The sequence below is a fragment of the Pristiophorus japonicus genome, chromosome 3, assembly GCF_044704955.1.
Source record: "Pristiophorus japonicus isolate sPriJap1 chromosome 3, sPriJap1.hap1, whole genome shotgun sequence".
NCBI lineage: Eukaryota > Metazoa > Chordata > Chondrichthyes > Pristiophoridae > Pristiophorus > Pristiophorus japonicus.
Genome location: NC_091979.1, coordinates 170,024,897 through 170,049,023, shown reverse-complemented (window position 1 = coordinate 170,049,023; position 24,127 = coordinate 170,024,897). Strand labels below are relative to the sequence as shown.

General features: G+C 45.9%; 1 protein-coding gene across 1 annotated transcript in view; it reads right to left on the bottom strand.

Annotated features, from left to right (window-relative positions):
* The window catches only part of LOC139260008 (dynein regulatory complex protein 11-like), a 474,078-nt gene that overhangs the window by 404,202 nt on the left and 45,749 nt on the right, over positions 1 to 24,127 (bottom strand). Inside the window, exons 4-7 of the mRNA XM_070876052.1 lie at positions 20,035 to 20,223; positions 13,650 to 13,721; positions 5,043 to 5,248; positions 2,725 to 2,809 (exon numbers count right to left, since the gene is read on the bottom strand). Of these exons, the coding sequence (XP_070732153.1) occupies positions 2,725 to 2,809; positions 5,043 to 5,248; positions 13,650 to 13,721; positions 20,035 to 20,223 (552 nt within the window). The remainder of the gene's footprint in view (positions 1 to 2,724; positions 2,810 to 5,042; positions 5,249 to 13,649; positions 13,722 to 20,034; positions 20,224 to 24,127) is intronic.

Here is a 24,127-nt window from a genome sequence, read left to right as displayed (position 1 = left end):
ATGAAACGTAATGTGACACAACTGTAACTGTAACCAACGTAACGCAAAGCGTTCATTAATGAGCTGCTGACGCAACAGTCTTGCAGCTGCGTAACTACCATAGGGCTTTCCCTATGGTCTAGGGTGGGGTGGGGCATGGTTTCAACGCCAGCCTGATTGTCCTCCACGAGGTCCTCGTCCTCCTCTCCTCTCCTCTCCTCTCCTCTCTCCTGAGGTGGACCGGCAGTCCCATCTCGCAATTCTTATCCTCTCCTGATAGCTAAGTTATGCAACATGCAGCACACCACAATGAACTGAGCGACCTGCTCAGGGTGGTATTGCAAGTCGCTTCATGAGTGACCCAGGGATCTGAAGCGCTGCTTAAGCACTCCAATTGTCTTTTCAACGATATTGTGTGTGGTTATGTGGCTTTCGTTGTAGCGCTTTTTGGCTTCTGTCTGGGTTTTACACAGGAGAGTCATGAGCCAGCTGGCAAGACCATATCCTTTACCCCCAGCATCCAACCGTGACCTTGTGGCTGACTCTTAAATAGGTCAGATACCGTGCTCTCACGCAAGATGTGCACATCATGGATGCTGTCTGGAAAATTTGCATTTGCTGCCATGATTATTTGTTTGTGGTTGACAACAAGTTTCACATTCAAGGAGTCCGAAACACCTCTGCATGCTGAAAATGTGCTCGCAAGGCGATATGCGTACAGTCTATTGCTCCCTGCACCTTGGGGAAGTTTGCTATTCTCGAGAAACCCAAAGCCCTCTCAGTCTGTGCCTCCCTGATCATAGGGAAGTTTATAAAGTCCATCCTGCGAGCATATAGAGCTTCAGCCACCTGTCGAATGCAGCAATGTGTGGCGTGCTGAGAGATACCGCAAATGTCGCTAGCTGAAGCCTGAAAGGAGCCCGATGCTTAGAAGGAAAGTGTCGTGGTAACCTTGACCTCAATGGGCAGTGCGGTCCTGATGGTGCGGTTAGGCTGCAGATCTCCCTTAATTAGCTGGCATATCTTACTGATGACCTCCTTTCAGAGGCGAAGCCTCCTAAGGCACGTGTTATCGGACAAGTCCAGGTATGACCGCTTATCCCTGTAAGTGCGTTGGTGCAAGGTCTCCTCCTCCTCAACAGTCTGCCACCTCTTTGATTGGGCAATAAACCTTCTCCCATCTCTAGTCTGCAGCATGTGAGTAGTCATCAATACTGGCTGAGAAATTTCAGGCTCCATTACTATTACTAAATGCCCTATTTATATGTATTTAAAATGATTAAATTATCCACTAAAAACTCAATAGAAAAATCAAAATTCACCACAATATGATTAGATGGTTGTCAAGAGATTTTTTTAAACAACTTTAAAAGCACTCACAAATTACTTCAAAGCTCTCATGAACTTGAAGCAGCCTTTTATGAAAAGTCCTCCAAATTACAAAATGGCGCCCATGCCGCTGGGTTAAGGTCAGGTGAGTGCAGCTTTTCTTGAGCGTCTTTTTGGGCGAGCGATCATTTGGGCGGTATATGGGAGAAATGCCGAAAGTAACGCTCGCCGATATTCTGGACGGTGTTTGGCCGTTAGTTTCCATTATAAACAGTCTTCTGGACGGTGCACGAGTGATGACGTCAGAATTTTTTAAAAAATGGATGGGCGGTTCAGCTAATTCTCGACGTTAACTCTATGCCGAAAGTTACGCCGGCGATAAATGGGCAATAATTGGGCGTTAGTTTCCATTTTTAATCAAATATGGGCGTTAAACTCAATCTCAGCGGTTAAATTTGCGGTAACTGGGCGGTAACTTGGCGAATCTGATGTAAAGCCTAGCCCATAATGTAGCTATGTTATAATATGAAGCAGGATGAAGCTCTATCTCCATCACAGGACCACTGCTGCCAAACTGCTTGCTGTCCTCAAATACATCCAGGCACATACACATATACACATATACACATAATTTTCAGCCAGGGTTACTAGATAGTAACCAAGAGTAATATACCTGGATGATTTTTTCTCTCCCAATGTCAGGGTCCTTAAAGAAAACTGTGCCTCCGCTACTGCTGTCGCAGATATATTCAGATGGTCAACAATATGATAGAGTTAGCAGAGACCCATAAAATATTTGCGGTCAAATTAATATATTTATTGCAACAGTACTTGTTGTCATCTATAGAATCAACGCTGATGTCCTCCCTCTGTCTCTCTCTCTCTCCCACCCACCCTCTCCCTCCTATCCTCCCTCTCCCTTCCTACCTTCCATCCTCTTCCTCACTCTCATCTTCTCCCCTTCCCTCCCTCCCACCCTCTTCCTCCTTCTCTCTTTCTCTTCCCCCCCCCCCCACTCACTCCCTTCCTCCCTCCCAGTCTCCCCCACCGCACACTCCTCTCGGCTCCACAGCAATATCCAGGGAGGACCTGTCCCCATTGGCCTCGCCACCTCCTCATTGGAGCAGACAGAGCGTCAATCAAACTTTTAACATTCGCGCCATCCCTCCCCGCCCTAATTGATTGCGAGGCCGGGTGGGCCCTGATCGCCCATTGGTCAGTGCAACTGTCACTCAGTCCGGGCCACGTGCTCCCAGCCCCCAGCGCTGCCCCCACCCCAGGACCGACAAAAACAGACATAATATTATAGAAGATAGATAACGTGTTAGTAAATTGGGCCTTCAAACAATCCCAGTTTTTAGCTGGAGATTTACAGGTCAGCTGTGTGCTGCAGCCATGCTTTGAATAGGAACTTACCTCTTTTGGAGTCTTTGAAGCAAAAATAGCTGCGGAGCCTCCTTTTTCTATATCAGGGTAGTCAGGGAACCTTCCAGTTGTGTTTCTGGATTGAAAAGTAAAATGTCAACACTTAACAGAAGGCAGCAACAATTCTCCAAATTAGCCAAGGGACCTTGCAGTGTTTAAAGTAAACAATCACTTATTAAAAGGAACATGATTTTAGTGCTAGATTAGAAACGGTTGTAACCAAATCTTAATTTACTGAGATTATATTTTTTCCAATTTATATATCGAGCTTTCTGCAGATCCCAACAGAGGATTTCATAGAATGCAGGTGTTAAAAATTTATAAAGGCGGTTTTAGCCCTGCCGGTTAGTGGGTATCAGGTGGGCGGGCAGTTAAAATCGGTTGTGGGACTTGCACGCTAATGTCACACACTAATCCTGTAGGTTCACAATCTAACCTGTTCTTCTGAGAAAGTGAGAGACACACCGACAGGAAACCGGCAGAATCCTATTTTAAATACGGAGATTGGCCCCCAACTACTATTTTAAACAAAGGTCTGTGAGGGGAGCTGTTGTGGCTTTCCCGCCAGGTCAATCTAGCAGGAAGAAGGGTCAGGGCCAGAAGAGGTCGAACCCAAACAGTCTGTTTACTTTTTTTGATTTTCTTTGTGGGAGTAGGAGGACCAGGAGCGCAAGACTGATTGAGGCTACTCAGGCGGAGCTGAGGAATTACAATCTTCCGGGTCCCACACTGTCGAGGTCGGGACAGTTTACCGCCCACCTCAGACCCCGCCTGCCAGACTCCTGCCTCAAGTTAAAATCGGGTCTTGTGTTTTTTTGTTCTTGAAGCCATTAGACACTTTTTTTATTCTAAGATATTGGGGCCGAAATTGTCCCCCGCCCCGCGCCTTCCGTTTTAAATTCCATGGGGCGGAGATACCGGAAAAATTCAGCTCACAGAATTTTTTTTTTGGTCGGGGCAGAAGTTGTGGCGGCTGCAGGCTGGAAGCGCCCTGGCAGCAAGTCGGCCGCCCCGACCAGTCATCAGCGCTGCGCTGACGTCCGCAGATGTGCCATGTCGCGTTACAACGTCCCTCCCGTTCAGCCATAGACAGCACCCCGACGGGGAAAGCTGTCAGTGGCACCAACCGGTGGCGGTGCCACTTTCGAGGGGCAATACTATGCGAGGGGCAGAAAGGGGTCTGCCGCCGGTCAGTAAGGGGTCAGCGTGTGCCCGACACGGTGGGAAAGCAGGTGGAGTGGAAACCCGTTCCCGCCGCTTCTGGCCCAGGGGCAATTTTGGACGGGTCGGCCCAACTGTTCGCATCTTAGAGGCGGTAATGGAGCTTATGGAGGGAGCAAGTTCGGCCCCATTTTCCTTTCCCTTTTTCCTGCTCACCCTTTACCTACCCACTGATGGCCAACCGCAAGAAAGAACGCACTTTGACATCCCAAAGCATTTCATAACCAACTAATTACTTTTGAAATGCCATCACTATTGTAATGTAGGTTGACGCAGCAGACAATTTGCATGGAGCAAGGTCAAATAAACAGCAATGAGGGAGATAATCAGTTAATCTGTTTTATGGTGCTGATAATTGAGGAGATCTCTGTTGCTCTTCTTCAAATAGTGCCATACATCCACCTGAACAAGTAGATGGGCCTTTGTTTAATATCTCATCAGAAAGGGAGTACCTCTGGAAATGCAGCACTCTCTCAGTACTGCAACTTAGATTATGTGCTCAAGTCTGGATAGAGACTTGAACCCATGACATTCTGAATCAGAGGCAAGAGTTCTATCATTGAGTCAAGCTAACATTTAGGGCAACTCACCTCTGAGTCTTTGCTGATGGCAATCTGAACCAAGCAACCTGGAGTGCACAACCTGATCAGGCATGTGAAAGGGTCGGATGATTTATACGGAGAATAATGGATAACTATGAATAAGTTAAAGTCTGCAATCTAATTGAGGAATTTCAGGTAATACTGCATGAACCATGAGAGTGAATTTGAGATTGAATTACAACTTTGAAATGACTCATTCATTTGTTTATAATATATATTATTCCAAATTTATGCAGTTTTTATTCAATTTTAAGTCCATTTTCAAATCAGTAACTGCCAACATCAGCTCTCTGTGCACGTCGTGCTTTTGATTTGGGATAGTGTTCATACCACATGGTTAAGAATTATTACAATATCAGCCAGGAATAATATGGTTAATTACTGAGGAGTTTAACATAGTACATTCAAGTACTGCCTAGGTTTGAAAACCAGACTCACAGAGGAGCCATGGTGACTCCTGAATACTCATTGATCTGTTTCCCTTACCGACACTCCACAAACCATTGTCGGATCTGGTCCTGCAGGGTTTCTTGAATATCCTGTCCCTCCACCGCTCGCACTTGCTCTTTTATGGTGATCAAGGCTTGCTGGTATTCCACCTCATGTGCTTCCTGTACCATATTCCGCTGTAGAGCTATTTTCTGAGCTTGTAGCTGAGCTGGGCTAGGCTTTTGGAAATTGGGAGGAGGTGCCTGAAAAAACACAAATTACCATGGCTTGTGGTCTGTAACGATAATGCTTGTAGTCGAACTTACAATATTAGTGTTGGCGTGTATGGCAGGCAACCTGTACTCAAGATAACCCACCCTACACAACTCTAGCAACTGTCAGAGCAGATTCTTGTGAGCCACTTTGGCTTACCACTTCTTGCCTGAAACTGGCCTGTCCCATCTCTTGAGTGGGACACTCCTCCACAGGTATAAAGCAGTCACAGGATATAGTTAAGGTACAATTAAAATACAAAACAGATTGAAACAAAAAAGAAAAGGAAAAAAAAAATCAAGAAAATTTCAAAAGAAGCTAAATTGAAAAATCAAAGATTAATTGGACAAAGAGAAGGGGGAAAAGATAAGGACATAATAAATAAATGAAGTGTGAAGGGGAAAGGCATTGCAGGTCAAGTGGTGGGGTGGAGGCGGGGAGCTAAAGTTCTGGAGAGAGGAGGAGAGAGAATTCAGCAACAAAGTAAATAACATGGAAGTCCCACTTCCTAAAGGTTTCTTCTGATCCTGTGCTCAGCATGAAGATTTAAGTTACTGTGGTTATAAGTAACCAAATAAATAAGCAATGTTTTCAAATTAATACCAAAGAAAAACTAAACAATGGTGTACGATTCAACAAACTAAAGCATTCCAAATCAAATTCAGCAAGGTAACTGGGAAGTGCTGCACTGTCAGAGATGCCGTCAGATAAAACGCGATACCAGTTTTGTGCATAACACTTGGTGAACTTAGCCACTTCATTGTCAAATGGGTTCACGCTGTATTCACATCTCAAGAAGTTGTAAATACAAACAAGACAGCGACAGATTATCAGAAAGATTTAACTTAACTTAATAAATATAATATCCACAATTTGGATTACTTTCTGTTCAGCAGTTTACTTTGTTAATAAGGCATAAAGGCCTAGAAATTCGAGTGCACCTATAAACTGTCATGCAGGGGGCACAAGGAACAGTTCCTGCACCTGAATGGATAGCTCGAGGTGCACTTAATATTGGCCCTATTGCAACTCACTATTTCAGAGGGGGCTTCAAACAGGCATTGGGCACCTTATTTGAATAGGCAAAGAGCCCAACACCTGTCTCAGGCATTGACCGTAGACGTCTTTTTTTTTTGCCTGCGCTAATATTGCAGACGACGCAGTTCCAGCTCGTAATGAGCGTGCACTTTCTGCCCAGCACATTGGAGACTTGGGTACCTGTTCAGTGTCTGAAAAACTGGCATGGAACTATCCAATTTCTTGATCAAAATCTCTTTTACAACCTAAATCATTCAGAATTTATGTTTGGCCAAGCTGTTTTGTATTGTCTCCTTTCTTTTATTTTAATTACATTTTTTTCAGTTTCATTCCCTTCTGTCCTAAAGATGCTGGCTATGACTGGGTACACTTCCATTCTTTGGGCTCAATTCTGGCCCACCTCTTTTTTCGGCGCTCTTACCGGAGATGCGCCGCTTTTCGCCGTTCATAAGTGCGGCAAAAAAAATTGCTCCCTACTTTGCCCGCTGTCCGGCCTCTCCTCGGTCATTGCACAGTGTGGCCGGTCGAATTGGGGGCGGAGCCATCATCCTGCACTGAACAGTGCCAAGACATCTGCACATGCATATTGGAGTTGGGTCGCGATGTCCGCGCAAATGCGCAGGAGCGCCGAAATTTGGCAATTGGCCATTTGTAAAAGGAATCGTAGCTGCTTGTGTTTTGCTGTCCAGTGAGTTTGCTTCCTGCAGACTGTGTGTGCTCCGATGTCGGCAGTTCCCACCCCTATCCCTGGCCGAATGGTCTCCCAGTCGTCCCGCCCCTATCCCTGGCCGAGTGGTCTCCCGGTGGTCCCGCACCTATCCCAGGCCGAGTGGCCTCCCGCACCAGCCGGCCTGCTGTTGAAGTAGCTGCATGAGTTTTAACCTTGCTGCAGGCTGTTGCAGCCTGTCCGGTGAGTTTGCTTCTTGCAGCCTGTGTGTGCTCCGATGTCGGCAGTTCAATCGCTCTCGCCCCTATCTGGCTGAGTGGTCTCCCGCACCGGCCGGCCTGCTGCCTTCCCAGGCTGAGTTTTCAGATGATGGTAGGACTTAGTTCTATTTTTTTTTATTTGTTCTTGAATGCTTATCACTTTTTGTGCTTTGTATAATGCTTTGTAATTCTTGGTGCTTTAGGTGCAGGTCCTCTCCCATTTCCCTTCCCGCCCCTATCCCAGGCCGAATGGCCTCCGATGTACCTACCTGCGCTGATTTCTTAACTCTCCGCAAGGTTTTTCTGAAGTGGCCACATACGCTGGCGTAAGTAGATTTGGAGTACCTATTAGCTGGCCAAAGTGGCCTAAATGGCCAAAACTGGTGTAGGTGTTGGTAACGTCCTCTTTTGAGAAAAACTAAACTAAACTAAAAAATTTGTAACTAACTCACTTACATTGGCGCAAACTGAATGTGCAAAATGGGGATTTTTAAGATACGCCAGAAAAATCAATTTACTCCAACAAAAAAAAAAACACAGCAACTCCTGGCCAAAACGGAGTGCTTTGTGTGTGAGTCTACACATCTATTCAACTATGAAGGAGTTCCCTAATGAGCATGATCCTGCCCTTAGACAGCTTCCATACACATACTTTCCATCAGTTGTCACTGGATAGCAATCAAGCATGGAAACCCTTTTTGATTTCTACCCTCCCCAGCCCAGCAGTGCTGAAGCCAATTATAGCAACTCCACCAAGCACAAGATCAACTTCCTTTCCACAAAATTATGAACCGAATCTGGGCCTTCCCTGATCTGTAGGGCTCAGTGCCATACCATGTGAAGGACTTACCTACTAAGGCAACTTGGAAGTCTTTTTTTTTAAAAAAAAAGTCTCCACCACGCGTACCACAGCCAAGGAAAGGGCAGGCAACCTATTCCCACTGTTCCCCCAATGCTTTTCTAGCAACCACTGAGAAATATGCAGGACTAATTTGGGGCTGCGAAACGGAAATTAATTTGGGCTCCTAACCATAATCCCTACCGCCTGCTTGAAGACACAGTGGGCAAGTTAAATCGGGGCTCCTCCCACTTTGCCACCGCAACTTTGGCGGAAGTCTCAAGTCATGTGTGTGAACGGAGTTACCGCCAAGATTATGGTGGCAAAGCACAAGTCCTGATTTAATTCACCCCCATGAACCAGATCAGAAATTCAAGGAATAAAAAAGAATCCTACTGTGTGGTACAACTGCGTCAGTTTTGCAGCTGCCGACAAAGATTCTTTGGCTAATCATTTTGTACTGTTTCAATGATGCAATTTATATATAGTTACTAATGATGCCCTTTTCCAGGGCATCATTAGTATCTAATTAGTCCACAAAAAAAAATGACAATAATAAATAAAATCAACTACTCAGGCAATGACATGCACAGCAGTTTTCAGTTTTGTATTCATTTTCAAAGTGAATTGTCAAGTTAAGCAACACAACATCTGGGGGGGGGGGGGTGCATAGTCTCAGAATAAGGGGTCGCCCATTTAAAACTGAGATGAGGAGGAATTTCTTCTCTCAGAGGGTTGTAAATCTGTGGAATTCTCTGCCCCAGAGAGCTGTGGAAGCTGGGTCATTGAATATATTTAAGGCGGAGAGAGACAGATTTTTGAGTAATAAGGAAATAAAGGGTTATGGGGAGCGGGCAGGGAAGTGGAGTTGAGTCAGGTTGGTGGAGGATCCTTGTCTTACAGATGTGTAGTGTAAGGCCCATGCTTTTGTATACTTCAGTAAAGATGTTGACGATGGCTTGGAATTCAGCCTCTGAATGTGCGCAGACACAAGTGTCGTTCGCATACTGTAGTTCGATGACAGATGTAGGGTGTTTGTTTTGTTCACTCTACTCTGATTCTTAGACCTCGGAATTTATAGTGGGATAGGACAACACCCGACACAAAAATTTAGGCTTAATCCAGTGTCCATTTTATTAGGCAACAAAAAAAATGAGTAAAACTATAGGACTAGACTGCTGAGAGAAATTTGACTTTAGACATACAATCACCATTCCTGGCTATAGCTATTGTAGGTTTATGGTCATTGGTTCTGTGACCGGTTGGTTCCCCTTCTGTCCGTTCTCTGCAGCGCCTGTTCCTTTCGTGTCCTTCTGTCTCTTCCTCCTGCTTCAGTGTCCTTCCTCTGTTGCCTGCTTGCTGTTTCTTCCCGTGTTCTTCCTCTTGTTTCTGCTTAACTTGCTTGTGTGTCTGTGTCCGTATATTTATATCCAGGTTTTGAATAAGTTTCCCGCTGGGACAAAATTCAATTATCGATCTGTTTAACTGGTTGGTGTTGAGTTTGAATGGCTACCAATTTGCACATGGAGTCGACAATGCAAAAGATATTTCCTTATGCTGAATGCTGTTAGCCAAAAATTGTGAATTCCATGGGGGTTCTTTGTTGTCTGGTCTTATTACAGACTCGATGTCTCCAGTGGCTGTTTTCCCCACCCTGGTCAATCAAGTTCAAAGCCTCACGTAACAACTCCATTGTTGTTATGCATGAAGTCAGTTTTATGTCCTCGACAGAATATTCTTAATTGTCCAGCTTCATTCAAAAAACTTGGATCAATCTATTTTTTAGTTCATGGTCTGCGTTTTCTGAACATTAGTAACCTTACATAGAGGATGGGATGACCTTGGATCTAGCCTGGAGGTGAAGGTTGAACAGGTTCCCACTAGTTCTATAGTTTAGTTCCACAGAGCACTGCTCCCCGCCCGGTCATCAAAATCCACGGCGCGGCCTTGGACAACGTGGACCACTTTCCATATCTCGGGAGCCTACTATCAGCAAGGGCAGACAGCGACGACGAGGTCCAACACCGCCTCCAGTGCGCCAGCGCAGCCTTCGGTCGCCTGAGGAAGAGAGTGTTTGAAGACCTGGACCTCAAATCTGGCACCAAGCTTATGGTCTACAGGGCTGTAGTGATACCCGACCTCCTGTATAGCTCAGAGACGTGGACCATATATAGTAGACACCTCAAATCGCTGGGGAAATACCACCAACGATGTTTCTGCAAGATCCTGCAAATTCCCTGGGAGGTCAGACTCACCAATTCTCGATTAGGCCAACATCCCCAGCATCGAAGCACTGACCACATCGTCCGCACGCTCGACACAAGACTCCCAAAGCAAGTGCTCTACTCAGAACTCCTACATGACAAGGTGGGCAGTGGAAACATTTCAAGGACACTCTCAAAGCCTCCTTGATAAAGTGCAACTTCCCCACCGACACTGGGGAATCCCTGGCCAAAGACCGCCCTAAGTGAAGGAAGAACATTCGGGAGGGCGCTGAGCACCTTGAGTCTCATCGCCGAGAGCATGCAGAAAACAAGCGCAGACAGTGGAAAGAGCGTGCGGCAAACCAGACTCCCCACCCACCCTTTCCTTCAACGACTGTCTGTCCCACCTGTGAGAGACTGTCATTCTCATATTGGACTGTACAGTCACCTGAGAACTCACTTTTAGAGTGGAAGCAAGTCTTCCTCGATTTCGAGGGACTGCCTATGATGATGATGATGAAGCTGAGTCCATGATCAAATCAGCCATGATTTTATTAAATGGCGAAGCAGTCACGAGGGGCCAAATGGCCTACTCCTGCTCCTATTTCTTATGTTCTTATAACATGTACATTCAAAATTCTAACATAGCCTGTAAGAGAAACTTGTCAGCAAAAAATGGTCTGGACCTCTTGACTGCTGCTTTTGGGGGGGGGGGGGGTGGGGGTGCATCACAAAACCAATTATACTGGTATAGCCCTACTAAGGCAAGGTTTCCATTAAGTCGGGACTGAAAATTTTCACAGGAATAAGGAACACTCAAATTGAAGTCCTTCTCTGTACTTGACCAAAGCTTAAAAAAATTAATGCAAATCACACCTGTAACTGCATTTCTCCTCCATAGACTCTTTTCATAAGCTGCAGACGACATACAATGGAGCACTTGTGTCAGGATCAAATGATCCTGGTAACTGCTCTGCCTCTTTTAGCTCGGTGTCAGTTACACTGGTTGACAAAGCCTCACATTTGCAGTGCAAATAAGAGGGTTTCTGGCGCGAAATGCCATCACATGATTTGTAAAGTATTTGAACAATCTCACGGATATTACGGCGCATCAAAAACTGGAGGGATTTCTGACATAAATGGGTCCTGCCTGAAATTGTCGCTCTGAAATGGCTTTTCTGTCATAATGCCACTGTTATCTGGCTACATTTAGCAAGTAAATTCGGAGCCAATATTGTCATAAAGATTGCAATCTAAGTGTTAATGTTGGTGATTCCAGCCTTCCATTACTTTAGCATTACAACAATAAATTTCACCAAGCGAGTAACAGCTGAAGCACTGGGGACCATTTTCACTATCAGGGTCATAACTATATGTCACCATTTCAAGGTCAGCCAAACTTTTCAGAATATAACTTCAGAACAAACGCATCATCGTGCTGCAGCAGTTCACTAGAGAGTGGAGCACTACGTAGATCATGAGGCAGAAATATTTTTTAAAATAATGATTTCAGGCTTTCAACATTTAAAACGAATTTTCTCTTCAAAAGGTGGTGACTAAAGCTGCACACCATTGGCTAGAATTTCCACATTTAAGAGTAGCAGTTTTTTTGGCATTATTTGCAAATAATGAACGTTTTTTTATGCCGAAAGAATGCCAAAAAAAAGGCATATGTTTCGCCAAAAGTTTTTTAAATTTTGGCGTAGCATTAAAATACCGTTTTTAAGGATGGAGATAAATTTTTTCGCATTAAAATTAACACTCGTTCTGCGCATGCGCAAAAAAAAGAAAAAAAATGCCCGTTTTTCATGTGACAGGTGTGCCCACGCATGCGCAATACACTTCCTGGTCTGGATCAGCCATTTTTAAAGACCATTGTAAGTTTCAGGAGATTTGAGAGTACTTCCACACAGGAGCTGCAAAACAACAAATGGAGTGCGATTTGGAAAGGAAAAGGGCCAGGAAGTTTAACCAAGATGCCAATGAGGCCCTGGTAGGCGCTGTGGAGAGAGGATGGTGCCAGATTGGCAAGAAGGGTCCTGGTAAACTTACACCAGCAGCAATAGCTCAAGCTTGGGAATGCGTTGCAGAAGAGGTTTCCTCAGTGATGTCCATCAAAAGGACTGGCCAGCAGTGCTGCAAGAAGTGGCAGGACCTTTGCCAAGCAGTTAGAGCAAGTAATATTTTTATTTATGCACTACAATTACATGAATTGTAAATGTGACTATCTGTGTGTGTCACGACAGCAGAAGGCCCCTCTCTTAAAAATTTCTATTGCCATCTTTGCAGAAGAAGATGTCCAACAACTACCAAGCGAGGACCAAAACTGGTGGAGGTCCACCAAGATTGTGGCCACTGACAGCCTTGGAAAGTAGAATCACAGGTATTTTTGGTGGGTCCCAAAGATCGACCACCCATGCGGATGCTGGGCCCATGTTAGAGAGAGGGCAAGTCCTGCAAAATCCAGTCTGGGTTGGCACAAGTGGGCTACGCTTCGGTTTATGCGATGTACTATCATTCGTTGTGGTCCTTCAAATGAGCCTGCACTATGTGAGGCTATCATGACACCCTGTCCCCTTCCCTGCTGTTAACCATTCAGCTGTTCTGATATACTTTGCAGATTTTTCACAGACATCCAATAATGAAGGAGAAGACCCCGCCACCTTGCCATAAGCAGAAGTGGATGACCCCGACGACCTCGGCCATACTGAACAAGTTCCACAGGTGATCAAGAGGAGGACGAGGAGGAGAATGAGGAGGATCAGGAGGCTGACAATATTTTTCATGAGGTGGAGAGGGGGGGCGGGCGGAAAGAGGAGGATGATGATCAGACGGTGCTATTGCAATTGGAGAAGGTGCAGAGCACGGATGTACCAAGCGTTTTCAACAGCTCTACCCACAAGTGGACATTCCTGGGTTGTCCAACCTACAAGGTCGTGGGTCCCAATGGGTTGCAGGAAAGCACACCCAGGGCAGCAGCAGGCCTGTCTGTACGGAGAAGGAAAAGACTTGAACAGTGCTCTTCTGAAATGAAGGTTCCACGGGAGGTGGTAGAGCTCATAGTAATGAGTGGGGAGAATGTTCAGCTTACAAAATCGCTCGAAGCCATGGAAGGGATCAAGGGAGAAATAGCAGCACTATCTGCTGACATTAGGGAGGGGATGTCGGGAGGAATAGCAGCACTATCTACAGGAATGTCAGAGATAGTCGCTGCAACACGGGAACACGTCCAGGCTGTTATGTTTTTGTTTCTATTCTATTTTTAAAGCCTTGCAACTTAGTCTTCTCCCTAAATCCAATCTTTATAGTTAATCTATGGATTAACAATTCACCTAGACATCAACCTGACAATGATTACCTCCCCATTGCATCACTTTGACTCACCATTTCAAGAAATATCATTTCCTCTGCCCGTTCCTTCTTAGTAATTTTCCTCTCAACGTAACCACGCCAAATCTATAAAATAAAATAGTTACTGTGATCAACTTTTCTGCAGAAAAGGAATGACTTTAAGCTGATTTCTTCATATGATAAAGATAGAAATCAGTTCATACATCTGACTTAGTATAACCTTTCAAATATTTAGATTCTTCTTGTATAAAAAAAACATGTTGATAATGCTGCCTATTATAAATAAAACAGAATAAACTATGCATAGTAATGTTATATTTTATTATTATACATGAGTGACATTCTGCAATCACAAAAGACAAATGAGGATTTCTGCTGGAAAGCAAACTTTTACCGAACTGCAACGTGTGTTGTGGGTTTCTTCAACATAAAGTAGTGACATACAAATGCAACAGTGTTTTAGCGTTGACCCACAGTGATTTTATTTGTTGTTCAGGAATTGAAAATAATGGGATTTGTACCAGTTTTCCAAGATAACAAACCCAGCATGACAAATTGCATCTGACTGGCGATGCCATTCATCTCAACAATGTTATTGGGATGTAAATTATGTTTGCAATTTGCTAAATAATGTCTTTGAAGCTGCATCTCCAACTTGGTTCTTGCTGAGGGGATAGGCATTTATTTTCTCAATCGCTATATAGTTCCTAGAATTACTTGCGTGCTCTCTGCTAATCCATTTACACGAGGTAGAATTTAGACTGCTCACTAAGATGCCCCTTCTGTTATCTCCCTATGTTCAAAGGTGTCTTTATTCTCTTTTAAAAAGGTAGTGGCTGAGCAGAACCATCAACTTGGAAACCACGCTTACTTCACAGAAGTTATTCATGTGGTCTTTACAGAATCTTCTAACCTGTCCCTTTGCTCTTTTGGTGATGACTTTAAATATAGGGACGAACTATTTGTACTGCACTTTTCTTTGACAGGCAGGCATCAGTCCAGCCCTGCACCACCCTGCCCGTACTACACCTTTTGACCCTGTCAAGCTCAGCCCACCGTCCCCTCCCAGGCCCAGAATCATTCTGTCAATGTGGTGCCGAGAAGCAGGACCTGAGACTCGCTCTCCCAGAACTCGCTAGGCCCTCCGGCTCTCTTCCCCGCCCCCCCCCCCCCCGAGGACTTGCCAACTCCCTTCCCACCCCCCCACCACCCGGGACTTGCTAGGCTTGACGATTCCCCCCCCCACCCCCCAGACTCGCTAGGCCGACCGGGCCTCCTGCTGAGCCCCGAACGGCAGCAGCGGCGGTGGGGGGGCGGAAATCGAAGGGCCTGGAGCCGTCAATCAGAGGGCCTTGGGGCCAAGAGTGAGAGAGACTGGGGAGAGAGAGTGAGAGCGAGAGACTGGGGAGAGAGAGAGAGAGAGAGAGAGAGAGAGAGAGAGAGAGAGAGAGAGAGAGAGAGAGAGAGAGAGAGAGAGATAGTGAGGGGGAGGCGCTGGGGGGTTGAAAGAGAGAGGATGGGGGGGGCGGGGAGATTGGAGGGGAGAGAAGAAACTCATGAAAAACAAATCACATTCTTCCAATTGTCTACAAGGGACATAATTGGAGTGGGTGATATCCAGGAGTCACGACATTGTCACGATTCACTACATACCCAATAAACCTGTTAACAATCCATACACAATGCATCATTCTATGGCGGGGGGGGGGGGGGGGGGGGTGGAAAAGATGCACTTGCATTTGGGTAAGGCACTTTGGCTGGGGGAGGCATGCACTTGGACTGAGGTAGGCATGTACTTGGACTGGGGTACAGGACATTGGTTGGCCCTTGCTGTCTTCTGGGCAGTTCTGTATTGCAACAATGACTACACTTCAAATATACTTAATTGGCTGTAAAATGCTTTGGGACACTCTGAAGTTGTACCAAGTGCAAGAGGAGCGAGATGACCATCAGCAGCAACAGCCTGCTGTGGAGAGACCTACATGTGTTTTTTTTTTAATTTGTTCATGGGATGTGGGCGTCACTGATGAGACTAGCATTTATTGCCTATTCCCAATTGCCTGGAGATGGTGGTGGTGAGCCGTTTTCTTGAATCACTGCAGTCCGTTAGGTGAAGGTACTCCCAGTGTGCTGTTAGAGATGGAATTCCAGGATTTTGACCCAGCGACGATGAAGGAACGGCGATATATTTCCAAATAAGTATGGTGTGTGATTTGGAGGGGAACTTGGAGGCGACAGTGTTCCCATGCGCCTGCTGCCCGTTGTCCTTCTAGGTGGTCGGGATTGCAGGTTTGGGAGGTGCTCGTGGGTTTGGGAAGTGTAGTCGAAGAAGTCTTGGCGAGTTACAGCAGTGCATCTTGTAGATGTAGATGCTGCATGTGAGCATGAAGTGCTTCATTTCATGAGGAGTTGTGAATGGAACTGAACACTGTAATCATCAGTGAACAATCCCACTCTGACCTTATGATGAAGGGAAGGTCATTGATGAAGCAGCTGAAGATGGTTGGGCCTAGCACACTGCCTTGAAGAACTCCTGCAGCAATGTCCTGGGCTGAGATCATTGGCTTCCAACAATCACAACTATTTTCCTTTATGCTGGGTATGAATCCAATTAGAGGAGCGTTTTCCTCCTGTTTCCCATTGGCTTGTGTTTTACTCGGGCTCCTTGATGCCATACTTAGTCAAATGCTGCCTTGATATCAAGGGTGAGCAGAGAGGGGAGCACCAGAGGGGTGATGCTCACAGGAGGCACAACCCACATAACATGATGTACAGGCTGAGGCTCAGCTTCCTAGATCTCTCGGGTGGTGACAGACATCTGGAGCCTCGGAAAGATCCTGCTGCCTGCTGGCCACAAATACCAGTGGCTGTAAAAGTGACCACCACCCTCAACTTTTTTGCCTCCGAATATCTTCCAGGGCTCTGGTGGAGATATATCCAGGATCTCCCAGTCGGCTGCACACAAATACATAAGGCAAGTCACGGAAAGGATGATTGCCAGGATCCACAATAATGTTAACTTCGCCAGTGATGACGCCAGCCAGAATGAGTGTTAGCTCGGATTTTCGTCTCTGGATGGCTTCCCACAGATTCAGGGCATTATCGACTGCACACATTTGGCAATCCAGGCCTGTACAGATCAATCAGGATTATTCATAAGCCTCAAGGGGTTCCACTCCATCATTGCGCAGCTTTGTGGAACCACAAGAAAAGGTTTATGCATGTGTACGCCAAATTCATGGGGAACTCCCATGATGTTTGCATTCTGCGAAGGTCCAAGCTCCCTTTTTGGATCTGCAAGCAGACTTAAAGGGTTGCTGCTCTGAGACAATGGATACCCACTTCAAACTTGGCTGATGACACCAGTGAGAAACCCAACCAATAAAGTCCAAGGGCAGTACAACAAAAGCCATATGGCAGCCAGATGTGTCATTGAGCAAGCGATCAGCATGTTCAAGATTTGCTTCAGGCGCCTGGAGAAATCTGGAGGCACCCTTCAGTACTCACCAGCCAGGGTGTCCAGAATGATAATGGTGTGCTGCACTCTGCACAACATTGTGCAGCAACGATGATTGGAGCTGCAGGAGGAAAAAGGTGCTGAACACACATCAGGCTGGATTTTCGGTCTTCTGCCACCCGTTAACGCCCTAGAGGGGTGGCGATGGCAGTGGTAAGCACTTCTGGGCAGGCGGCCAGCTTCCAGCGCCCCACCGAGACATTGAAGGGGGCAGAGCATTACTGCCCGGAAGTGGTGAACCGGTGTGCAATGCCTCTGGTTGCGACACTGGCTCGATTTTTGGCTGCCGCCCGACCCGTAGTGCTCCCCTATTGCACCCTGCTGGGAACGTCTGTGGAAACAGTCATTCCAAGCTAGATCGGCTGCAGTGAGACAAGTAATGTCGACTTCAGGTAAGTGTGCTTTTTTTTTTCCGATTTATGTTGTGGTGGCGTGATTTATGTATTGGGAAATGTTTTTGGTGAGTTTTTTAACGTTTCTACCACCCCTCCCCTGATCAGATCCCTGCTCTGATTGCTGAGATACTCTTGGCTGACAACCGCTGGTTGTGAGGGCCCCGCCAACAACAGTCCCACCGGCACCGAGGCAGGAGCAGACTCAGTTGTTGGGAGAGGAGGCAGTCTGTCTGTACTGACTGAGGGTGGACAACGAATGGAAAGTAGTAGTGCTTTGAGTGGAGTCCCCACTTCTATGTCCCCTTTCACCAACATCCCTCTCATGGCCCACGTTTCACTTCTACCACTCTGCTGGAGAGCAGCTTGAAGCAGATCACTGCGGCACTGTAAGGCCAAGGCTAAGGTGTCTATCATCTTATTTAAGGCGCCAGACATGTTAGCATCCGAGTGTGCATGGCCGTGGTAAAGGCCTGATGGACTCATTGATTACCGCAATTGATGTTCCAGAGTTGGCCACTCTAGCCATGGATGAAAACATCCTCACAATGCCATCCCACTCATGCTTGAGGTGAGCTCCTCCAATCCCTTTGCAATCGTGTAGAAGGCCTGTCAGTACATTGCACATTTTCTTCCTCTCAACGATTATCCTTTTCATCGATAGCCCCCAGGGTACTGCATCTGTGTCCAGCTGTGCAGAACTGGCAAGGGCTGTGTCCTGAGACACAACTGACTGCTCTTGCTCACTTATGAACTGTGAGTCCCAACTATGTGTCTAACTGGACCCACCGAAGTGCGAGTATCTGAGCTGGTACATGGTAAGCAGAAGTCCTGTGACGGTGCCAGCTCAGGAGGAATCAGCTCCTCTGAGGATTCGTTGTCTGTGAGGCCCACCGATTGCTACTGCATGTGTGAAGGTCCATGGGGGAGAGAAAAGATATGACTTAGTACTGGCAATGCAAGAATATTGCAACTTATTATGAAGATCATATTTAACTCACTGTTGAAATCAGGTCAACATGATTACGTGTCGTATGACATGTAGGTCAATTATATTTAATTCTGTCATTAGATAGTGGGGAGGTCCGCATCCCCATCCCCAATGGCCAGGAGCGCTGAGACGCCACTGATCTCCAGCGCTTCCTCCTCTGGTGTTGTCAGTTTTGAGATCTATGGGTCACCACCTCCAGTTCTCTCCCTCTCTGTTGAGTTATGCGCTCTCTGCTCCTGCAACAGGGGAAAGAACAGACTTATAAGTGACTGTAGTGGCATGTGTTCACCCAATGGATATGGTGCATTTGATGAGGATGACTATCAGGGAGAGGCAGCAAATTGCATAAGGATCAGGCTAAGTGGTAGTGGTGGATGGATAGATGGGGATGTGAGGAAATAAATAGAAAGAGATGGATGGGTGTGCTTACCAGGTAAGTAAGTGTGAGGAGTGATGTAATGGAGTCAGCTTGACAAGGCAGAATGGAGGTGTGGTGGTGGTGGTGGGGGAGGAGGTGGGGGTTTATGCACACGAGTAAGTGAATGTGCAATTGCACTCACCTTTCATGATCTGGGTAGGTAATTAAAGTGCTTCCTATACTGAAGTCAGGAGCGTCGTACAATGCTTCTGCTGTTGATCTTGTGGACCACATCCAGCCATGCCTTCTTTGTAGCAGCAGCTCGTTTCTTCCTCCCATTGCTGGGGAAGATTATCGCTCTCAGACTCCTCACTGCCCCAAGCAGTACATCAAGGAAGGCATCATTAAAAATGGAGCGTCCAGAGAGTCCATCTTCTGCAATGGCTGTATCTGTGCCAAACTTCCCAACTCCTCTAGATTCCATCTTTGGATTGACTCTTTAAATACGCAAGTTGAGATCACATCATGCGGATCCTTACCATGCCCTCTGCCTCACAATTGACACCAAACCCGGAAGTAAAATCATATGACTGCCTGCATTAAAATGCCACAGACATGCTGAAATTACTTCCAGGTTACCCATATGATATCGCCACACCCCCCACGCCACCCACCACTTCCAATGTGCCTCGAAGTTAATGTCAGGGCCAAAGTCTACCGAATTTAGATCAAGGCTTTACAATCCATCAGTCAGACATTTTAAATTTAGAATATGCTGTTCAATTTTGGTTACCATGCCATAAAATGTTACATATAATCACATTACTAAGAGTAGAGAAAAAAAGAACAAGACTGAGTCCAAATATAAAAAGGACGATCTGGAAGGAAAGATTAGTAAATTAGTGACCAGAGAACATAACTGAAAATTAGTGAAAGCAAAATTGAAAGGGATACCAGGAAGAACTTCTTTATTCGAAGAGAAATACATTTTTGAAATAACCTGTCATGAACACTGGCCAAACAGTGGAGTTGTTCAAAGGACAGTTGGACGCTATGATAGGGGACTTAGGGTACTAGTGGAGTGAACTTTGATGAGACAAATCACTTTTTCTCATCCTTGACTTTTTCAGTTATGTTCTTAACTGCATGAAATTAAAAACCTTTTGGATGCAGGTAGCTGCCATTTCAGGAGCCAATGTGCTTGATTTCCGGTATTTAGCTAATCTCTCCTTTTCTTCTTCCATTCGGATTTCAAGCATAAACTTGGCTCGTAACCGTCCCTGTCGAGCACGCTCGGAAATTTGAAGGATTTGGATGGCTTCTTCTAATGTCAATATTTTTATACTTTTCTAAAATATAAAAGGAATATTTTATGAGAGAAAATAACTCAACTTGATAAAACAATAAATTAGTTAATTGACTGTTGGTTTTATTATAGATATTAAAAAGAACACAACATTTTTGTTGTCATTAGTTCAAAAACAAACAGATTATTACCAACAGACCTCAAGGTCACCAGATACCCTCAATCTCCCAGTATACAACTGATTACAGATATCACTAGATAATGATCACTGTTACACTAGTTGAACAACGGGGCCCAGAAGAGCCGAGGGCCCAGGGGGAGCACGGGCCTGCCCACACTGCGATATGTGTGCGCACTTGGTCCGTGCAGCAGAGCAGGTCTCCAGTCATCCTGGTTCAACCCTTGCCAAGCTCGTGTGGTGGCTGATGTGCAACGTTCACCACGCGTTAAAAAAAATCCATGACAGGCATCTTCCACCCTCTCAATTGGAATTCAGGATTGGAACATTGGGCCTTTCATTTATCCCGACTCTCTGTTTTCTGTTAGTTAGCCAATCTTCTATCCATGCTAATATATTACCCCAACCCTATGAACTTTTATCTTATGCAGTAATCGTTTATGTGGCACCTTGTTAAATACTTTCTGGAAGTCCAAATACACCACATCCACTGGTTCCTCTTTATCCACGCTGTTCGTTACATCTTCAAAGAATTCCAGCAAATTTGTCAAACATGACATCCCTTTCATAAATGCATGCTGACTGCCTGATTGAATTATATTTTTCCAAATGTCCTGCTACGGTTTCTTTAATAGACTCCAACATTTCCCCAACCACAGATATTAGGCTAACTGGTCTATAGTTTCCTGCTTTTTGTCTGCCTTCTTTTTTAAATAGGGGTGTTACATTTGCAGTTTTCCAATCTACTGAGACCTCCCCAGAATCCAGAGAATTTTGGTATCCCTGCCGCTACTTCTCTTAAGACGCTGGATGCAAGCCATCAGGTCCATGGGCTTTATCCGCCTTTAGTCCCTTTATCTCACTGAGTACCACCTCCTTAGTGATTGTGATTGTGTCGAGTTCCTCCCCCCTCGCTATAGCCCCTTGACTATCCACTGTTGGGATATTGTTCGTGTCCTCTACCGGAAAGCTGATACAAAATATTTGTTCACAGTTTCTGTTTTTATATTTCGTGCTAGTTTACTTTCATAATCCATCTTGCCTTTCTTAATCATTATTTTAGTCATTCTTTGCTGGCTTTTAAAAGTTTCCCAATCTTCTGTCCTCCCACTAGTTTTGGCCACTTTGTATGCCCTTGTTTTTAATTGGACACCATCCTTTATTTCTTTAGTTAGCCACAGATGGCTATCTTTTCTTTTACACCCTTTCCTCCTCAATGGAATATATTTTTCTTGAGAGTTGTGAAATATCTCCTTAAATGTATGCCACTGTTCATCAACCGTCCTACACTTTAATCTATTTTCCCAGTACACTTTAGGCAACTCTGCCCTCATACCTTTATAGTCTCCTTTATTTACGCTTAGGACGTTAGTTAGAGATCCAACTTTCTCATCCTCCATCTGAATTTGAAATTCAATCATGCTATGATCACTCATTCCAAAGGGATCCTTTACTAGGAATTTATTAATCCTGTCTCATTACACAGGACCAGATCTAAGATAGCCTGCCCCGTAGTTGGTTCCGTTACATACTGCTCAAGAAACCCATCCCTTATGCACTCTTCTTCAAGGCTACCCAGACCAATTTGATTTGTCCAATCAATATGAAGGTTAAAATCACCCATGATTATTGCTGTTCCCTTTTTTATACTCCGACCAACAGTTGCTACTGTTAGGGGGCCTAAAGACTACGCCCACCAGTGACTTTTTCCACATTATTCCTCATCTTCACGCAAACTGTTTCAACATTCTGACCATTTGAGCCAATATCATTTCTCACTATTGCAGTGATTCCATCCTTTATCAACAGAGCTACCCCACCTCCTTTTCCTGTCTGTCTGTTCTTCTGGATTGTCAAGTACCCCTGAATATTTAGTTCCCAGTCCTGGTCACCTTGCAACCATGTCTCTGTAATGGCTATCAAATCATACCCATTTGTATCTATTTGTGTCATCAATTCATCTATTTTGTTACGAATGCTACGTGTATTTAGACAAAGTTCCTTTAAATTTGTTTTTTTACCCTTTTTTCCTGCTCGTTTCCTCTCTACTTCAAACTCACTTTCTTTATTTTTGCTTTCTAATTTCAGCTTTACTCCCCTCCCTACTGAATCTATTTTCAGGTTCCCATCCCCCTGCCAAGCTAGTTTAAACCCTCCCCAACAGCACTACCAACCGCCGCCACCTCCCCGCTCCTGCCCCCGCGAGGATATTGGTCCTGGCTCTGTTGGGGTGCAACCCGTCCGGCTTGTACAGGTCCCACTTTCCCCAGAAGTGGTCCCAATGCCTCAGGAAATGAAATCCCTCCCACCTGCACCATCTCTCCAGCCGCGTATTCATCTGCTCTATCCGCCTGTTTCTGTACTCACTAGCATGTGACACTGGGAGTAATCCAGAGATTACCACCTTTGAGGTCCTGCTTTTTAAATTCTCTCCTAGCTCCCTAAACTCTGCCTGCAGGAGTTCATCCCTCTTTCTACCTATGTCATTGGTCCCGATATAGACCACGATATGGCTGTTCACCCTCTCCCCCAGAATGCCTTGCAGCCGCTCAGTGACATCCTTGACCCAGGCACAAGGGAGGCAACATACCATCCTGGAGTCATGTCTGCGGCCGCAGAAAAGCCTGTCTGCTCCTCTGAGTATCGAATCCCCTAACACTATAGCTCTTCCATTCTTCTTCCTCCCCCCTCCCCCCCCTCTATGCAGCTGAGCCACCCGTGGTGCTGTGGATTTGGCTCTGGCTGCACTCCCCAGAGCTACCATCGCCCTCACCGGTACTCAGAACAGAGTATCGGTTGGTGAGCGAGATGGACTCATGGGACTCCTGCACTACCTGCCTAGTCCCCCTCTTCTGTTCGGCGGTCACCCAATCCCTCTCTGCCTGCACACTCTTGAGCTGCGGGGTGACTACCTCTAGAAACGTGCTATCCACGTAGCTCTCAGTCTTGCGGATGCGGATGCATCGCGTATTGTGTTCCGAACACAGATGAGGGTGCACACAGGGAGGTTAAAGCAACAGTGACCTCAGTCTTTAATAAGTCACTCCAGAGTGAGGAACAGACCTTCAGGGCCGGCTTATATACAGTACACCCGAGGGATGCTGGGATCCCTTGGGACTTCAGGGGAGGCACACCCTGGTGGTGGAACATGGGAGTGCATGCTTTACAGATACACAACATCGCTCCCCGCACCAAAGTCAAAGTGAAAACTATTTACAGGGTGAGGCGGTCGGGAGCCTTTCTTTCCCTGGTGGACCGCCTCAGTACAAATGTCTGTTCTGGTGTGTTGGCTGTGCCCTCGCTGGGCTGGCGTGTTGTTGGCCCTGCAGGGCTGCTAGGTGAGCCTGGCCTTGCTGGGCTGTTGGGTGTGATGGGTTCGATTTCCTGGTCCGGCGTGGTGTCGTTGATCCTTTAGGTGTGTGTTGTGGGCTCGAAAAAGGTGGTGTCTGCTGTGGGTTGTCCAGGGCAGTCTGTGAACCGCAGCCTCGTTTGGTCCAGGTGCTTTCTGAAAATTTGTCCATTGTCTAGTTTGACTACAAACACCCTACTCCCTTCTTTAGCTATCATCGTGCCCACGATCCACTTGGGACCATGTCCATAGTTTAGTACATACACAAGGTCATTCAGATCAATTTCCTGTGACAGAGTGGCGCAACCATCGTTTACATTTTGCTGCTGCTGCCTGCTCTCTACCTGATCATGCAGGTTGGGGTGAGCCAGCGAGAGTCTGATTTTAAGTGTCCTTTTCATGAGTAGCTCAGCCGGGGGC